The 17,881-nt window shown below is 36.3% G+C and overlaps 1 protein-coding gene across 1 annotated transcript; it reads left to right on the top strand.

Annotated features, from left to right (window-relative positions):
* Nucleotides 1-4,483: 4,483 nt before the first annotated feature.
* On the top strand, nt 4,484-17,663 carry SAR1B (secretion associated Ras related GTPase 1B). Its single transcript, XM_007943767.2, has 6 exons — nt 4,484-4,541; nt 5,084-5,203; nt 12,746-12,811; nt 13,948-14,051; nt 15,651-15,782; nt 17,547-17,663. The coding sequence occupies exons 1-6, from the start codon at nt 4,484-4,486 to the stop codon at nt 17,661-17,663; spliced, it is 597 nt and encodes a 198-aa protein (XP_007941958.1).
* The last annotated feature ends 218 nt before the right edge of the window (nt 17,664-17,881 follow it).

Raw genomic sequence — 17,881 nt, 5'->3', positions numbered from 1 at the left:
ATGACCACATATACCTCAACATAAGACAAAAATCCTCACAACTGGATCAATAAGCAACATTACTGTAAATGGAGAAAAGATTGACATTGTCAGGAATTTATTTTACTTAGATCCATAATCAACACCCATGGAAGCAGCAGTTAGGAAATCAGATATCATATTGCATTGGGCAAAACTGCTGCAAAAGACCTCTTTAAAGTGTCACTTTGAAGGCTAAGGTGCACCTAACCCAAGCCATGGTATTTTCCGTCTCCTCATATGCAGGTGAAAGCTGGACAATGGATAAGGAAGACCGAAGAAGAGTTGATGTCTTTGAATTGTAATGTGGGCAAAGAATATTGAAAATACCATGGACTGTCAGAAGAATGAATAGATCTGTGCTGGAAGAAGTGCTGCCAAGGAAATCCTGGATAGAGTGGGAGAACAATGTGGAACATAACTCAAAATCACACACACACACACACACACACACAAAAGACCAGGTTTACTGTTCTGATAGGGCCTGATAAGATCCCCAAGACTATGGCCTGGGGAGCTCTGGTGGCATCATGCCTAAGGCATTTTACTGCTAATCAAAAGCCTGGCAGTTAAACCCACCAGCCACTCCTCAGAAGGAAGGTTGGACAATCTACTTCAGTAGTGATACCACTTTGGAAACTAAAGGAGGGGTCGCTGTGAGTTGAATCTGACTCCACGGCAGTGAGTTTGGTTTTTCGGTTTTTGGTATGGCCCGCAGTTAAAGCTTCAGATCCGGAACTGAACTCACTTCTGTGACTTCTAGTCAAACAATAGACAGGCATATGGGCTGAACATTTACATCAGGTTCATACATTCCTTTGAGTGATCGATCATGGGAGAACAGAAGGGCAGGGTTTGTACAGGGAGACAGCTAGGCAGACGGGAGTACATGGGAGGGAAGGACACAGGGAAGAGGTATCTATAGGGAGGAAGTGGGAAGAGCTGTTAACATTGTGGGGAATTGCAATTAATGTCTTGAAACAAAAATGTATGAACTACTGTATGGACAATGAATTTGCTCTGTAAACTTTCACCCAAATCATAATAAAAATTAAAAAAAAAAAAAAAAGAAGTGCAACCAAATGATCCTTGGAAGTGAGAATGGCCAGACTTTGTCTCACCTACTTTTGGTATGTTGTCAGAAGGGACCATTCCCTGGAGAAGGCTATAATGCTTGATAAAGTAGAAGGTCAGCAAAAAAAGGGAAAAACCCTCAACAAGATGGATTGACACAGTGGCTGCAAAGATGGGGTCAAGCATAGCAAGGATTGTGAAGATGGCAAAGGACTGGGTAGTGTTTTGTTCTGTTGTACATAGGGTCACTACGAGTCAGAGCAGACTCAACAGCACCTAACAATGTTACCCTCCTATCCCATTATTTCTCAATCACAGCAACCTAGTTTTGAATACTCTGCATTTTGATCTCATTTGATCTTTGCAACCTCTGACCAATTTTTCAGAAAAAACTTAAGACATTTTAGGATTACACAGTTAATGAATCATGGAGATAGGCTTTGCCCTGCTCTGTTTTCCCCTTAAGGCACCGACCACAGGCTCTTCTGCATTATAGCCAGCTGTGACCACTCTGTAGCTATATTTGATGTGGCTGTCTGCTTTCCACTTTGCCAGTTTCTTCCAGTTCTTCCCTACCGGGATCCCACTGGTTCTTCTCTCCCTCTATCCCTTAAATATCATCTCAAGAACTCATCTCTTCCAAAGCATTTTGGCTGGTGCTTGAGACAGGGAATTTAGTGCAGAATGATGGAAGAACATTCTGATGTTGGAAAGGGGAATGGACAGTGTTTTTTGTTTTTTTTCTTTTCCTTTTTAATTTTTTTTTGTTGTTGTTGTGATTTGGGTGAAAGTTTACAGAGGGAATTCACTTTCTATACAGCAGTTCACATACACTTTTGTCTCATGACATTGACGACAAGTTACCACAATACAACAGCTCCCCTCCCACTTCCTCCCCATAGTACCTCTTTCCTGTGTCCTTTCCTCCATGCACTCCTGTCCCCTGAGCTGTCTCCCTGTGCATACACAGCCCTTCTATTCTCCCATGATTGATCTCTCCAAAGAGTGTATCTACATAATGTAAATGTTCAGCTCATATGCCTGTCTTTTGTTTGGCTGGAAGCCACAGGAATGGGTTCAACTGTAGACCTGAAGGGCAGCTAGGGGCCATAGTAGTTCCATCAGGCTCTATCAGACCAACAAACCTGGTCCTCCACCCACCCCCCCAAGTGATTTTGAGTTTTTTTGGACAATGGTTTTAAGGTGGTAAAGTACAAATCACCCACAATGGATGGCAATCAGTTCACTTTGACCCAGGGAAGGCTACAAATAAGGAATTAATATATGTTAACTTTGGAAAAGTATTTAAGAGGTAGATAGATAGTGGAAATTCTGGAATAATGGACCAGGAGTTGATTGTATTGCTTATCAGATCAAAAGTCTCCAATGGCTCTTCATTACAGTGTTTAGGGTGACCATGTAATTTTTCAACTAAGTCAGGACTCTCTTCAGAGTGAAAGGAAGCATTACTAATAATTATACTAGGGTAATATGTGTAAGCTGATACTATCTCTGGCAAACGGGGAGATATGGCCACCCTGACTGTGTAACAAGTCAAGTCCAAGATGATATTTTGGTGAGACTATTCTGGGGGTAGTGTTCAATGTGGGTAGATACAAAATTTTGAGATTAAGATGATAGTTTAGGAATGTGACAGTAAGATTGTTTGCTAAGTGGTTCCTGTGGGAACCAGAGAAAGCGTGAGAGTTCACTGCAAAAAATTTCTCAGTAAACATGAATTGAATACACACCACTGCTTTATTTAATTCTGTACAGCAAAGGTTATTATGATTCTCTTAGAAAACATATCACATCTTAAAATCTCCTGGGAAGATAAGCCAGTAGTATATGTTCTCTCTGACTACAAGTTTAAATTTCTATATGACCCAGAATAATAATAGTAGAAAACAGTATAATTTTCAACTTGAATAAAACACGATCTTGGATTCTTGTGTGTGTGTGTGTATATATATATATATATATATATATATATATATATATATATATATATATATATGCTACTGTTGTGGCTCTCATTTTTGTGATACTGACACATGAAATGATTCATAATTTTGCCAATCACCTTTCCATAGTCATTCAGCTGGTTACAAGAACAAAAATCTGCTTATGTTCTTTCAAGTAAGTGGGGGAACAGAGGGAAGAGGCTATTGCTAGGATTCGGTGAATCTCTTATAATCTGGAAAGTGATGAGGTAGGCTCACTGACTTTTCCCTGTCTTTTTCAGTCTCATGGCAATTTGGTCTCTTGACCCCATATCCTCCAGGAATTCTGAGTATAGTGGTGGACCCATGTGTGTCAAGCTTGGCAGCCCAAAAGTGGGAAGAAAGCAGTATTTTGTCATAGTTTGTCTAAAGAATATCAAAGATAGCACAACTCTTCAAAATTTTTTGAGTTGGCCTAAGTTTTGGGCCTGGGTTCTTTTGTTCAGCTCTAGAAAATGAACTTTGTTTATCTAATGGTGATCTTTCTTTTCCCAAGAAAGTTTTTTCCTCTTATTTTCTGTATTACTCCTGTTAGTGCATCAAGACACATGTCAAATAAATGCTGAATTTTAACTATACTCTGCATTTTCCATTATGAGTTTAAATGTTTTAATATTCAGAAGTATGATTAAAATTTGAAAATGCAGAAAGATAACAAACCCAGAAACTTAACACCTGGTGCCAACCACTATAAAAGACCAAAAGAAACAGAAAAAGGGGAGGGCTTTTATTCACACAAGTATAATCAGACTTGGAAATTCTTTATTTCATCATAACATTCCTTCCTCTTTCTCCTCTTTCTTTTTGCCCTGTTCTTGCTATGCTTTCTCTCCCTCCATCCCAGTAACAACAGCAAGGCTTCGGTAAATATTCCATAGGCAATATATGCTATATATATTTATTCTTGAACCTAAATTATATTTTTCCAGATTTGTCTTAAGTAACACTTGTGATGCACATATTTATACATAAAGCTTTTCCATATTTAAGATGACTTCTATAAGTAGAATTCTTTGGTCAAATGGTATCAACAGATATATTATTGCCAAATTGATTTTGAAAAAGATTTATATCAATTTATACTGCCACCATCAGTGTCTCTTTTACTTTTAACCCTGGCTGTTAGAATTCTTTTTCATCTTTGATACCTTGATGGGCAAAGAAATAGTCTCTAGTTAGTATTTCAGGGGCATTTTGTATTTTGTACATCAGTGTATATCATGTTTGATCAGGCTAGATAAAAGCATTTAACTCTTTGTAGTAAGTTTGTTCTAGAATTATTTACTCAAAGCGTTGATGCTTAGTGTTATTGGTGTTTAATGTGTACTTGGGTTTATTGACTACTAAATTAAAAATTCTTTCTTTTTCAGACCCTGTAAGATTTGGATATGTCCTTCATATTTGACTGGATTTACAGTGGTTTTAGCAGTGTGCTACAGTTTTTAGGTAATGTTGGTTCTTTGTTTTATGTAGTTACCTCATTTAATCTTATTATATAATAGTGCTTATTTGTGTAGAGTCTCTTCATATATAACCCAGTAGTTAAGAATATACAGGCTTTAAGATTATACAGACCTATGTTCAGTTATTCACTGCATCCCTTATAAATATGTAACCTTGGGCAGATTACTTTCTCTACCTTAACATTACTTTTTGTATCTGTAAAATGATAATGGCCCGTCTACCTGGCGGTGAGCGGCCGGTGGGTTTGAACCGCCAGCCTTGGGTGTGGCAGCTGACTGCCCGAGGCCCTGAGGCCATCCCCAGGAGCTCTGGTAGCATAGTGGCTAAGACACTTGCCTGCTAACCAGACGGCTGGCGGTTCAAACCCACCAGCCACTCCTCGGAAGGAAGGTTGGGCAATCCTACTTCCGCAGTGATACTGCCTCGGAAACCCAAGGAGGGGTCGCTATGGGTCGGGGCCGACTCGACGGCACATAACAACAACAACAACAAAATGATGATAATCTCTACCTCTTACTCTGCAGGATTATATAAGAAAACTGGTAAATTGGTATTTCTTGGGTTGGATAATGCAGGAAAAACAACACTGCTACACATGCTAAAAGATGACAGACTTGGACAGCATGTCCCAACATTACACCCCAGTAAGTATATTCCTCCATACAATGTAGTAGTACCTTTTCAAGTGATACTGATTCATAAGTACTAACCAAAAGCCTTTTTTTTTTCCTTTTGGTAGATAAATTATGATCAAGTGATTTGACCTGTTCTTAAAATAGTATATTAACTAATCAATAACCAACTTCCAGGGACTATATTTAGATCTTGAAATAATACCTATACCTTTTTATCAGTTAGTACTCTTCTCTCTCCAGCTAGAGGAATTAAAGAGTTAATGTCTCTTTGTTTATCTTAATGTTAAGGATTGTGACATGCTCGAGATCTATCCAACCAGATACAGCTAAGGCTATAAATTGTCACTGTTACCTTGCTTATATAACCTGAATTTCTTTAAAATATTAAAATGATCATTTTAATCATTAACTCAATGGACAGATTATAGTGCTGTATTTTGCTGGTAACTCTCAATAAGTTATTAATTAGTTATTATTTTTCTAATTCTAATCATTCCAACAATATCTAATACAAAGATCAAAGAATTATTCCCAAAAAAGCCGGGCTTTTTTTTCCTCCCCAATGCTTATGGAAAGTTATAAAAACTATTTAAAAAATAATTTACTGTGCTTTCTTTTAGAAAGAACACCTGAAAGACATTAATAATGACTGTAAATCACTTAATGTATGCTATCTTGTATAGAACCAAAGCAAACTCATACCATTGAGTCGATTCTGACTCATAGCAACCCCCATTGGGTTTCCAAGGCTGTAAATCTTTATGGAGACAGATTGTCTCTTTTTTCTTCCACAGAGCAGCTGGTGTGGATTTGTACCACTGACCTGGTTAGCAGCCAAATGCCTTAACCAATGTACCACTATTTGAAAAAGTAAACTTAATGTTAAGTGACAAAATTATTAGAAATAGAAGCCTAACTTGTAAACATCTGTGACCTTGCTGTTACTAATGAAAAGATTATGAATCAAGTAGTCCAAAATTTAAAGACAAGTTAATCTACAGAATAATTATGAAATAATAGGTATGGCCTTAATATTGTTGTTGTTGTGTGCTGTTGAGTTGATTCTGACTTATAATGACCCTATAATAACAGAGTAGAACTGCCACACAGGGTTCCTGGGCTCTCATCTTTATGGGAGCTAGTTGCCTGTTCTTTTTTCCCATGGAGCCATTGGTGGGTTAACTTCCAACCTTTCTGTTAGCAGCTGAATGCTTAACCATTGTGCCACCAAAGCTCCTTAATAATGAATAATAAAATTGGGAAATGGACCAAAATGTAAATAATACTATAGTTTGTAGTTTAGTAAATTTTCAAAGGAAAAAAGAGAACAGGGCAAAACAAAACATACTTTGAGAAAAGCATCACTTAACCTGTAAAACTGTTAGTGAGTGAGGTTGGAAAAGGAAGATTTCATAAAATTGATAAATCTTTTTTTATATTAGGAGAACCAAATGGGGCTTGGCAAATAAGATTCTGATACAAGAACAATACTGCTAAATGAAAAATGATCATGGTGAAATTGAGTATATAAATTGATCTACAAAACAGCAGTATTGGAAGAGACTACAGAGTGGTCTTATATTAGGTGTAAGTCATTTTTTAATTTTTGATGTAGCTCTTTGATTTATTCAACAAGTATTTACGGAGCACCTACTTTATGTCAGGCTTTGCTCTAGGCACTGGAGTACAGCTGTCACACCCTCTCTACAGCTTACAGTCATTTCAGCTTATATTTCTCATTGACAGTTTTTATGACCTGTTCAACTTCTTCTTTTGTTATGGGCCTGTTCAAATTTTCTACCTCAGTCTGTGTTAATTTAGATAAGTAGTGTGTTTCTAGAAATCTGTCTAATATATTTTTCAATTAATCAAAAGCATATGTGAAACTGAAACTGTAAGGGCAACACTGTCAAACCTGGCTTTAAACAGTGTATGATCTAATATAATAAAAGTACAAACAACTAAAGACAAAATAAATGGGACCTCATAAAAATTAAAACTTTTGTGCTTCAAAAGACTTTATAAAAAAGTGAAAAGACAAGCTACTGATTAGGAGAATATCTTCAGAATCTCATAAGAATCTAATAACCAAAATATGTTTAAAACGTTGACAACTTAACAACAAAAAGACAAATAACCCAATCATAATATGGGCAAAGGACTGAATAGACATTTCACCAAAGGGGACTTTCAAATGGCCACCAGACACCTGAAAAGATGCTCGGCATCATTAGCCATCAGGGATACAAATCAAAACTGCACTGAGATACCATGTCACTCCCACTAGGATGACTAAGTTAAAAATAATAATAATAATAACACCTGAAAATCACAAGTGTGGGCAAGGATGTGTGGGAATTGAAACTTTTATGCATTCCTAGTGAGAATGCAAAATGGTGCAGCCATTGTGAAAAACAGTGTGGCATTTCATCAAAAAACTTCCAACCTTTCCATTAGCAACTGAGTGCTTAACCATTGCACCACCCAAGCTCCTTAGTAATCAATATAAAGTTGAGAACTGGACCAAAATGTAGATACTATTACAGTTATGTTGTTTAGTAGATATTCAGAGAAAAAAGGAGAACAGAACAAAACAAAACAAACTTTGCAAAAAGTATCACTTAACCTATAAAACAGTGAGTGAGGTTGGAAAAAGAAGATTTCATAAAATTGATAAATCTTTAGATTTATAGAACTGCCATATGACCCAGCAATTCCACTGCTAGGAATATACCTAAAAGAGTTGAAGGCAGAGACTCAAAAAGGAACTTGTACACAGATGTTCCTTGGAGAACTATTCAAGTAGCCAAAACATGGAAACAATCAAATGCCCCTCAGCAGACAAATGGTAAACAAAATGTGGTATGTACATATAATGGAATACTACGTAGCTGATAGGAGAAATGAAGTCTTGATACACATTACAGTATGGATGGAACTTGAAGATATTATGCTGATTAAAATAAGCCAGTAACAAAAGGACAAATACTGTATGCCCTCACTTATATTAAAAAACAGGAAAAATGCAAATGTATAGAGACAAGAGTTTATTAGTGTTTACCAGGATGGGAGAGAGGGAGAAGGGGTAGAGGTTGGCAGTGACAGAAAAGTCACATTGATTAAGGGTAGTGTTGCACAGCTGATTATTAAAATTGCTGTCAATAAATTGTACACCTGTAGAAAGTTGAATGGACAAAAATTATGTGATAGATATATTTACAACAATGGGGAAAAACAAACAAACCAGTAGCTGCTGAGGCTTTTGATATACAGCCAAACACCTCATGGGATTTGGTTCCTTGGTTTGGAGGTTTAGAGTCATAGTTGCATAGGATACCCCAGTTAATTGGCCTAATAACATGTTTAGTGCATCTTTTCTTCCTGCTAGTTCATTTGTGTAATGCCTGACGTCTTCAAAGCTTGCAGGTAGCCATCCAGGGCACCACATTTGGTCTCTGTTCACCTGGAAAACACCAAGAAAGACAGTCAAAAATAGGTTAGGAGATGTTTGGCTAATTACCTTTATGAGCAATTGCCTCCTTTGCCATGAGACCAGAACTGTATGGTGCCTGGCTACCATTACTGAAAATGTGATCAATGATTCCATAGGAGAATCTTAATCAAAAGGAGTAAAATGTAAAACAGAAAATCAAATTCTCATGGACTTCAGACTTTCTAGTGCCATGGAGGGTGGATGAACCCCTGAAACTATTACCATGAGATAATATTTAAACCAAAAGTATCCCCTGAAGTCATCTTAAAACTGAACAGCAGTTTAGCTTAACTAGTAAAAAAAAAGGTCTTCCTTGCCCATTATGCTCTTTTAAGAACTATCTATATGGCATCAAGTTGACAACAGCAACTTGAAAGATTATACTGTAGAACCTTAGAGGGCAGTGGATTTATATTAATGAGGGAGGAACAACTCAGAAAAGGAGGGTGAGGATGGTTGCACAATTCAAAGAATGTAATCAGTGTCACTAAATATAGAAACTGTTGAATTGGTTTATGTTTTGCACTGTTTGCTCCCAACAACAAAAAAATAAATTAAATTTAGGGGGAAAAAAAATAAACAAATGTGAAAAGGTAACCTACATCTACTCTGTGATTTAGCAATTCCACTCCTGGACTTTTATCCAGAAGAAGTGAAAACATATTAATCAAAAGCCTTTTGTAAGAATGTTTATACCAGCTTTATTTGTAACAGCCTAAAAACTGGAAGCAGCCCAGATGTTCATTAAAAAGAGAATGATTGCACAATGGAATTCTATTCAGCAATGAAGAAAAACAAACTCCTGACATATTCAGCTTTATTCTGCATGGAAGAAGCTGGTCACAAATTCATATGGAATTTTAGAATAGGCAAAACTAATCTATGGTGATAGAACTCAAATCAGTGATTGCTTCTGGGGTAGGGGTAGGGGTTGACTGGAAAGGGGCAAGACAGAACTTTCTGGGGTGTTAAAAACATTCTGTGTTTCAACTAATCAAATTGAGACTTATATAAAGCTGAGAGTGTATTAAGGATAATAACCATAGTGGTATTTCACCAATGACATCCAACATTATCTTTTCCTTATGGATAATAAATCTGAACACAGATTGTATTAATTATTCTTTCAGCTGGCAATTTACATACAGAATTTCTTAACGAGATAAACTGTACTCTGAGACCAAAACAGCTACACTGAATCTTTCATTATAATTATGGGGGACTTTGGCTTCTTGCCATGAGGGAATAACATGGTGAGGAGTTATCTTCCCACTGTAAACAACTAGAAAACTGGACAAAAATTATATACCTCAGTTGTTTTTAGCTATTGGGCAATAACTAGCACAAGACTAGGATTCCTGAAAGAAGGAAAACAAATCTTTTTATTCCAGCTTTATGCCAGGCACAAGTAGAGAAAACCCAAACCAAACCCAGTAGTCTTGTTTGGTTGAGGAGTCAAGACCATTTCTAGAGACACCAAGATGACTAGAATTTGCTGGACAGTACTAGAGAAGGGGGAGCGCTGCAGAGAAAGAACTCTAGAAATTTGCATGGTAAAAATAACAATTTGTGCATGTGTAGGGCTGTTGTTGTTAGGTGCCATTGAGTCGCTTCTGACTCATGGCAGCCTTATATACAGTAGTACCAAACCCTGCCCAGCCCTGTACCATCCTCACAATCTTTGCTGTGATTGAGCCCGTTGTGGTAACCACTGTGTCCGTCCATCTCATTGAAGATCTTCCTCTTTTTCACTGACCCTCTACTTTACCAAGCATGATGTCCTTCTCCAGGGACTGGTCCCTCCAGATAACATGTCTAAAGTACATAAGACAAAGTCTCACCCATCCTCTCTCTTAAGGAACATTCTAGCTGTACTTCTTCCAAGACAGATTTCTTTGTTCTTCTGGCAGTCCATGGTATATTTAATATTCTTCACCAACACCAAAATTCAAAGACATCAATTCTTTGGTCTTCCTTATTCATGTCCAACTTTCTCATGCATATGAGGCAATTGAAAATACTATGGTTTAGGTAGGCACACCTTTCTCCTTAAAGTGACATCTTTGCTTTTTAACACTTAAAAGAGATTTTTTGGAGCATATTTGCCCAATGCAGTATATCAATTGATTTCTTGATGGCTGCTTCTATGGACATTGATTGTGGATCCAAGTGAAATAGAATCCTTGATAACTTTAATCTTTTTTCTGTATATCATGATGTTGCTTATTGGCCTAGTTGTGAGGATTTTGTTTTCTTCATGTTGGATGTAATCTATACTGAAGGCTATAATCTTTGATCTTCATCAGTAAGTGCTTCAAGTCCTCTTGCTTTCAGCAAGCAAGGTTGTATCATCTGCATATTGCAGGTTGTTAATGAGTCTTCCTCTAATCCTAATGACATATTCTTATTCATATAGCCCAGCTTCTTTGAGTATTTGCTCAGCATATAGATTGAATAAGTATGATGAAAGGATACAACCCTGACATACACCTTCCTAAGGTATAGTAATAAACTCCACAAAGTCAGAAAAAGAACAATTTCCAGAGAAAGAACACTTATAGGGGAGCTCTTAGCTAAATAATTCCTAGAGCTCACATGGGGCTGTGGGTTATTTTTGTTCCCAGCAGCCAGAATGGAGAGACCTGGTTGAATACACAGAAGGACATTCAATAGACACCTCAGAAGGTGTCTTTTTTTTTTTTTTTGTAACTTTTATTGTGGTGAAAACATAACACAACAAGACATTTGCCAATATAACTTCCACATTTACAGTTCAGGGACATTGAGTACGTTTTTCATGTTGTGCCACCATTATTCCTATCCTTTTCCAATATAATCCAACACCTATTACCATAAACTCAATGCCCCCAGGATCATACCTTATTAATGGGGCTAAACCAGCCCCAAAGTAAAGGCTACTCTAGATCTGCCCTATCAGAACTTTAAAACTGACCTATAAATAATTAACTGCCTACTAGAACAAAGTTCAGTTTTCTTTAAAAGAATACAGCAATATCCAGCAGCCAATCTAAAATTATTAGACATACAAAGAAACAGAAAAATGTAATCCATAACCAGGAGAAAATTTAATCAGTAGAAATAGACCCAGAAATGACAAAGATGATGGAATTAAAAGATATACCTTAAAACAGCTATTATGAATAATACAGAAATAGTTCAAGGAAAATGTGAGTATAGTGAGGAGTTAAATGGAACTTCTAGAGATGAAAAATATCTGAAATGGAAATTTCACTGGATGGGATTAACAGCAAATTAGATAGTACCAGTACTGCAGAAGAAAGGTTCAGTGAACTTAAATCATAGCAATAGAAACTATATAAAATAAAACACAAAGAGTAAATGACTGGATAAAAATATGAACAAAGCAAGTGGTCTACAAACCTGTAATTAAAGTCCCAGAAAGGGAAAGGAAGGAAGACAGAAAAAATGTTTAAAGAAATAATGGCCACTGGGAAGAGGTAACTGTGGGGAGGAGGTGGGAGGGGAGCTGTTGCATTGTAGTAAACTGTGGTCAATGTCATGAGACAAAGTATATGTGAACTGCTGTATGGAAAGTGAATTTGCTCTGTAAATCTTCACCCAAATCACAATTAAAAAAAAAAAAAGAAAAATAATGGCCAAATATTTAAGTTTTAATTGTGTTTATCATTACTGTGACCTGTGAAATATGATAGCCTTGAGAAAAAATTAATATTTCATGGATGCCATTTAAGAAGATTTACATAAAAAATTATTAGATTGGAGCAGTCATTTAAATTCACAGCAAGTAGTTGTCTGAATAGATCAGCATTTTCAGCAGGAGAGACAGAGAAGGAAAAATAAGTAAATGTTGGATTTATGGTGGGTAATGAATACCAGAATTGAATATTACTAGTATTTGTATTAAATCATCAATATGGATTGAAGTATCTAATTGCATCATTCTTACAGCAGTTGCTAAATGTTTGACTTGACCTTACTTGCAGTTAAGTAGCAATATATTCAATGAATAGATTTGTGATTTTCATATTGTCAAAATATTTTTTATTGTTTCTTAGCTTCAGAAGAACTGACCATTGCTGGCATGACTTTTACAACTTTTGATCTAGGTGGACATGTTCAAGGTAAGACTTACCTACTTTTATAATCACTTTCTTCTATTTTAGCTTAATAAAAATGTGACCATTATGTTCTAGTGCATGAAATGTCATTATTTTCAAACAAGGCCAAAGTAGACTTAAATTTTAGGTGTTTTATCTCCAGAAGTACTTGGCAGTGCCCAGCACATAGTAAGTAATAGCTTGAGTATTACAGATTTGTTGGCTAGTCTAAAACCTGATATGATTATATAGTTAAAAACATTGTAAGTGGTTGTAGCTAGCGAAAGCAGTTTCATTTGAGACATAAGAATTGTTTGAAACATATATAAATTAGTTTATAGAATACAGTGATTAGAGAGAATTAGAACCTAATGGAGTTTGTCTGAGACTTCATTACTATATTTTTTCAAGGTATGTCATAAAATTCATGTCACAGAAAGAAGTCACTTTTCCTTGGGATATCTTCAAAACTGTTTTATCCTCTAAAAAGGAGTGTCATGTAAAAAATCTCCTTCTGTTTCATAGATTTTAGTTAATTATTAATGTTGGAGCTTGTTTTCTGTTAATGAGTAAAACATTTTGCTTTTGTTAAACTTAATAAGCCTGTACCCAATACTAATTTCCTTTTGCCACTGACTCCAAAGTTATCACTGGCAAAAAACTAGAAATATAAAAAAATGAATACTGCATATACGTTTTTTTTAACTGCTTATATTTTGGATTTTCCAAGATCTGCTTCTGAAAGGTCACAGCCTTGAAAACTCTGTGGAACAGTTCTACTCTGCACACATGGGGTCCCCGATTGTCAGAATTGACTCAACAGCGACTAATAGCAACATATTTGAGATTTTAGTAGCAATCCTCCAACAAACTCAATGCGAATTATTATCCAGTAGTAGCAAATACTAATTTTACTTCTCAAATGGGAAAATTGTGGCAGAGTAAAGCCTATATATCTACATCTGTGTCTATGTCTATATCTATATATATAGTCTTCTGGAAAGATTCTGGCACTATTGAGTAAAGGCTTAAGTTGAGTATATAGTAAAGTAGCAGCAGCTAAGGGGTAACTATTCTTGTTGTCTAATTGGGCTCTTGCAGCAAACCACTTGCTAGATTTGACTAGCAAATAAAAGCTAACTCCTGATTGTTTCTGTTAGCTCGAAGAGTGTGGAAAAACTACCTTCCGGCTATCAATGGCATTGTATTTCTGGTGGATTGTGCAGACCATGAAAGACTGTTAGAATCAAAAGAAGAACTTGATGTAAGTTAAATAACTAAAATTAAACATAGTTAAATCATTTTGGTAAGCCTGAGGAAATAGGTTGGAAATACAGGTATCAGAGTGCAACTTTTTCTGCAGTCTCTGATGTAACTCCTAGCAATTTGGTGAGCTCAATGATTGCTTTAAGTAGTGATTACTCTATTTAGAATTCTGAGAAAATAGCTTGGAGTAATTGTAACTATTGAGAAAGTATTAACACAAACTTCCTTCCTAAAGACTTGAGGAACTTGCCCAGAGCAGAGTGTGCTCTTATAGTATATATTGTCTGCTACATTCCTGGAGTGGGTTGGTTTGAGCCCCTAGTCATCCTTAGATGTCAGTTGCTTCAGGGTTGGCCTGAACCTGGATGACATAACATCTTTGTCACCACTCTTAGGAGTGAGCAGGGTCGTATATATTTACATCACCTCCTCTTGCCAAGTCCAGATGCTTCCTAAAGGGTCTCCAGAGCAACAGGTAAGGCCAGCGCTAGAGCTGGGGCCGCAGAGAAAGTAGGTCCATGTAACTTTTAATTGTGATTAGGTTAAAAGTTTAGAATAAATTGGTTTTGCATTTAACAGTTCATACACATTTTGTTCTGTAACATTGACTACAATCCCTGTAATGTCACAGCACTGTTCCTACTTCCTCTCTGTGGTTACCTTTTCCCTTTGTCCTTCTTTCCTATCCATTTCTGCCTTCTGAGCTTTATCCCTGGACAAATACTGCCCTTTGGATCTCCTGTAGGTGATTATTCTCAGGAATGCATACCTCAATAGTGTTACTGTTCACCTCATAGACCTATCTATTATTTGACTGAAAGTTGGGCCATGGGAGTGAGTTAGTTCCAGGCCTGATGGGTGACTAAGGGCCATAGTCTTACAGGTTCTACCAATTTCTAACAGACCAGTAAGCCTGCTCTGTATTATTATTATTAGTTTGAGATTTGTTCTTGCACTCAATCCAGGATCTCCTATTGTGATCCCTTTCAGAGAGGTTGGCAGTGATAGCCAAACACCATCTACTTCTTCTAGGAACATGATTTGACTGCAGGTTAACCTGACCATGCCCCTGCCAGGAGTAGGCCTACAAATATTTGTTCATGTAGAAAAGGCCAAGTAGGTTCTATGGTTATGGAACAAAGGGAATTCCTGAGTTCCTACTTTGTGCTAGGCACTATGCATATTTTAACTCATTTAATTCTCAAGTCAACTTCATAAGGTAGGTGTTCCTATTCCAGTTCTCTCTGAAGTTCAATGAGGCTAACTTCTCCAAGGTCCTACAACTCAGAAGCAGCAGAAGCAGAAATTAAACCAAGCCTCCCCACTTCCAAGGTATTAGCTCTAGATACTGTACCTCAGTGATTTACAAAACGAGCAGAGTGAGCATTTCTAGAAACAACCTAGGAAGACAGAAGAAGTGAATTTATGGTTTCATTTTCTTCACTTTAAAATGGGGGAAATTTTGCCAAAGAAAATTGGCAAAGCTGACATGATATGCTAGAGAGTTAAGTCCTTGACTGTTTTGATGTCTTGTCAAAATAAGCCCTTTAGATGATTTTTATATTAATTTCTTTTTTTGTTTTGGTTTGTTTTTCAGTCACTAATGACAGATGAAACTATTGCCAATGTGCCTATCCTGATACTTGGGAATAAGATTGATAGACCCGAAGCTATCAGTGAAGAGAGATTACGAGAGATGTTTGGTTTATATGGTCAGACAACAGGAAAGGTAAAAAAAAAAAAAACTTTTGACAAAGGTAATTTTTTCACTCTGTTGTACAATTATTTTCTTAAATTAATATTATCCCAGTTATACAACCCTATTATCTTTTTTTTTCTCCTTAAAGTACAACTGTCATTTTTTCTTTGCGTCTTTTTTTAATGTCAGCATTTCTTTACTTTCTACCACTGTATGAAATCTTTTCATGGTGATAATGGTCCAGGCTCAGTATGCTCAAGTTTATGGAGAACTAAATTAAGCTTTTGAAGTTTTATTTATCATAAATTTTCAATATTATCCACCAAATACTATAATTGAATGTTTAAACATTTCAATAGTTGTATAAATACTACAGTATTCAAGTACTGAGTGCACTAGGGATAAATAAAACATAAACATGAGCATAGAGGTTTTTTGGGGTTTTTGAACTATGCATTTTATAATAAACTAAGGCACATTATTTTTGCTTCCTTTTTTTTAACTTTGAAAAATTTTATCTGACTTGGTTTATAGTACCTGAGTCTGAAAAGATACGAAATGTTTAAAATCTTTTTAAAAAATCTTTTATTTTGTTGTTGTTGTTGAGAATATGCAGAGCAAAACTTAAACCAGTTCAACAGGTTCTACACGTACCATTTAGTGATACTGATTACATTCTTTGAGTTGTGCAACTATTTTCACCCTCCTTTTCCAAGTTATTTCTCTCCTATTAATATGAATTCACTGTCCCCTAAGGTTCCTATCTAATCTTTGAAGTTGCTATTGCCTGTTTGATTTAGTGTTCGAGGCAGACATTTTTACTATTTAAGCTAAACTGTTGTTTGGATTTAAGAAGATTTCAGGGAATTTTTTTGGTTTAAGGTTTAAATATTATCTCAGAGCATTAGTTCAGAGCTCCATTCAATCTTCATGGCTCCAAGAAGTTTAGAGTCCATAAAAATTTGACATTCTGTTCTGCTTTTTCCTCCTTTTGATCAGGGTTCTTCTAAGGAATCTTTGTGATCAAAATGTTCAGTGATGGTATCTGGGCACCATCCTGTTCTGCTCTCAGGGCAAAGGAGGCAGTTATTTATGGAGGCAATTAACCACAACTTCCATATCCTCTTTCTTATTCCTGACTTTCCTACCTCCGTTGCTCCAGATGAATAGAAACCAGTTGTTGTGCCTGGGATGACTGCTTACAAGCTTTTAAAACCCCACATGGTATTTTGCATTCAATTTTACTAGAACTTGCTAAGGGGAGGGGAAAAACTCTTGTAACTGAAAATACCAAATAAACAGTGGAAGAACCCCAGAGTTTACAAAGAAAGTTTACTAATTAAGCTAAACTATTGTTTGATTTAAAAAAGAAGACTTGAGGAGATATTTTTGGTTTAAGGTTTAAAGATAATCTCATGACAGTAGCTTTATGGGTTCATCCAGCTTCAGTGGCTCCAGAAAGTTTGGATCCATGAGAATTTAAGATTTTGTTCTGAGTTTTCCACCTTTTGATCAGGATCCTTCTATAGATCAAAATGTCCAGTATAAGTCAGATAATTTTAATTTTCTTGTGTTTCAAAAACTCACCTCTTTTCCACTGAGTAGCCGTCCTGTCCTAAGTAGACTGACAGAAGAAGCTTCCTATGTATTTAGCAGGCTTGAACAGCTATCAACCATGGCTTTATCACATTTGTTCTTTTCAAAGGTGTATAACGTGCAGTTCTACTGGGTAGTGGAGCTTCTGTTTTATAAAGGAGTCTTCCAGCACAATGTCTGTCTTCTCTTCTCTTCTAGGGCAGTGTATCTCTAAAAGAACTAAATGCCCGACCCTTAGAAGTCTTCATGTGCAGCGTGCTCAAAAGACAAGGCTATGGTGAAGGTTTCCGCTGGATGGCACAATACATTGATTAACACCAACCCGCATGGGTTCCAGGTCTCACCATTCAGGCCTATTCGGAGATTTGATCACTCAGCATACATAACTTGAATTCAATAGACTTTTGTTGGTTATAAAACAGATGTTTTTTAGATTATTAATATTTTATCAGCTTAATTAGAGTGAAAATTGAAAACTGATTCAAATAAGTTTAGATATCACAATGTTAGCTTTCTAAATTCCATAAAAATAA

Source organism: Orycteropus afer, unplaced genomic scaffold (assembly GCF_000298275.1).
Source record: "Orycteropus afer afer isolate SDZICR_OR568_19922 unplaced genomic scaffold, OryAfe1.0 scaffold00112, whole genome shotgun sequence".
In the NCBI taxonomy this organism is placed as follows: domain Eukaryota; kingdom Metazoa; phylum Chordata; class Mammalia; order Tubulidentata; family Orycteropodidae; genus Orycteropus; species Orycteropus afer.
This window is presented reverse-complemented; position numbering and strand designations above follow the sequence as displayed.

Bases quoted from the DNA above. Each gene is read 5' to 3' on its own strand.
- SAR1B (XM_007943767.2), top strand. From the start codon at position 4,484: ATGTCCTTCATATTTGACTGGATTTACAGTGGTTTTAGCAGTGTGCTA. The intron at 4,542-5,083 runs GTAATGTTGGTT...CTTACTCTGCAG, and splicing joins CAGTGTGCTACAGTTTTTAG to GATTATATAAGAAAACTGGT. The intron at 5,204-12,745 runs GTAAGTATATTC...ATTGTTTCTTAG, and splicing joins TGTCCCAACATTACACCCCA to CTTCAGAAGAACTGACCATT.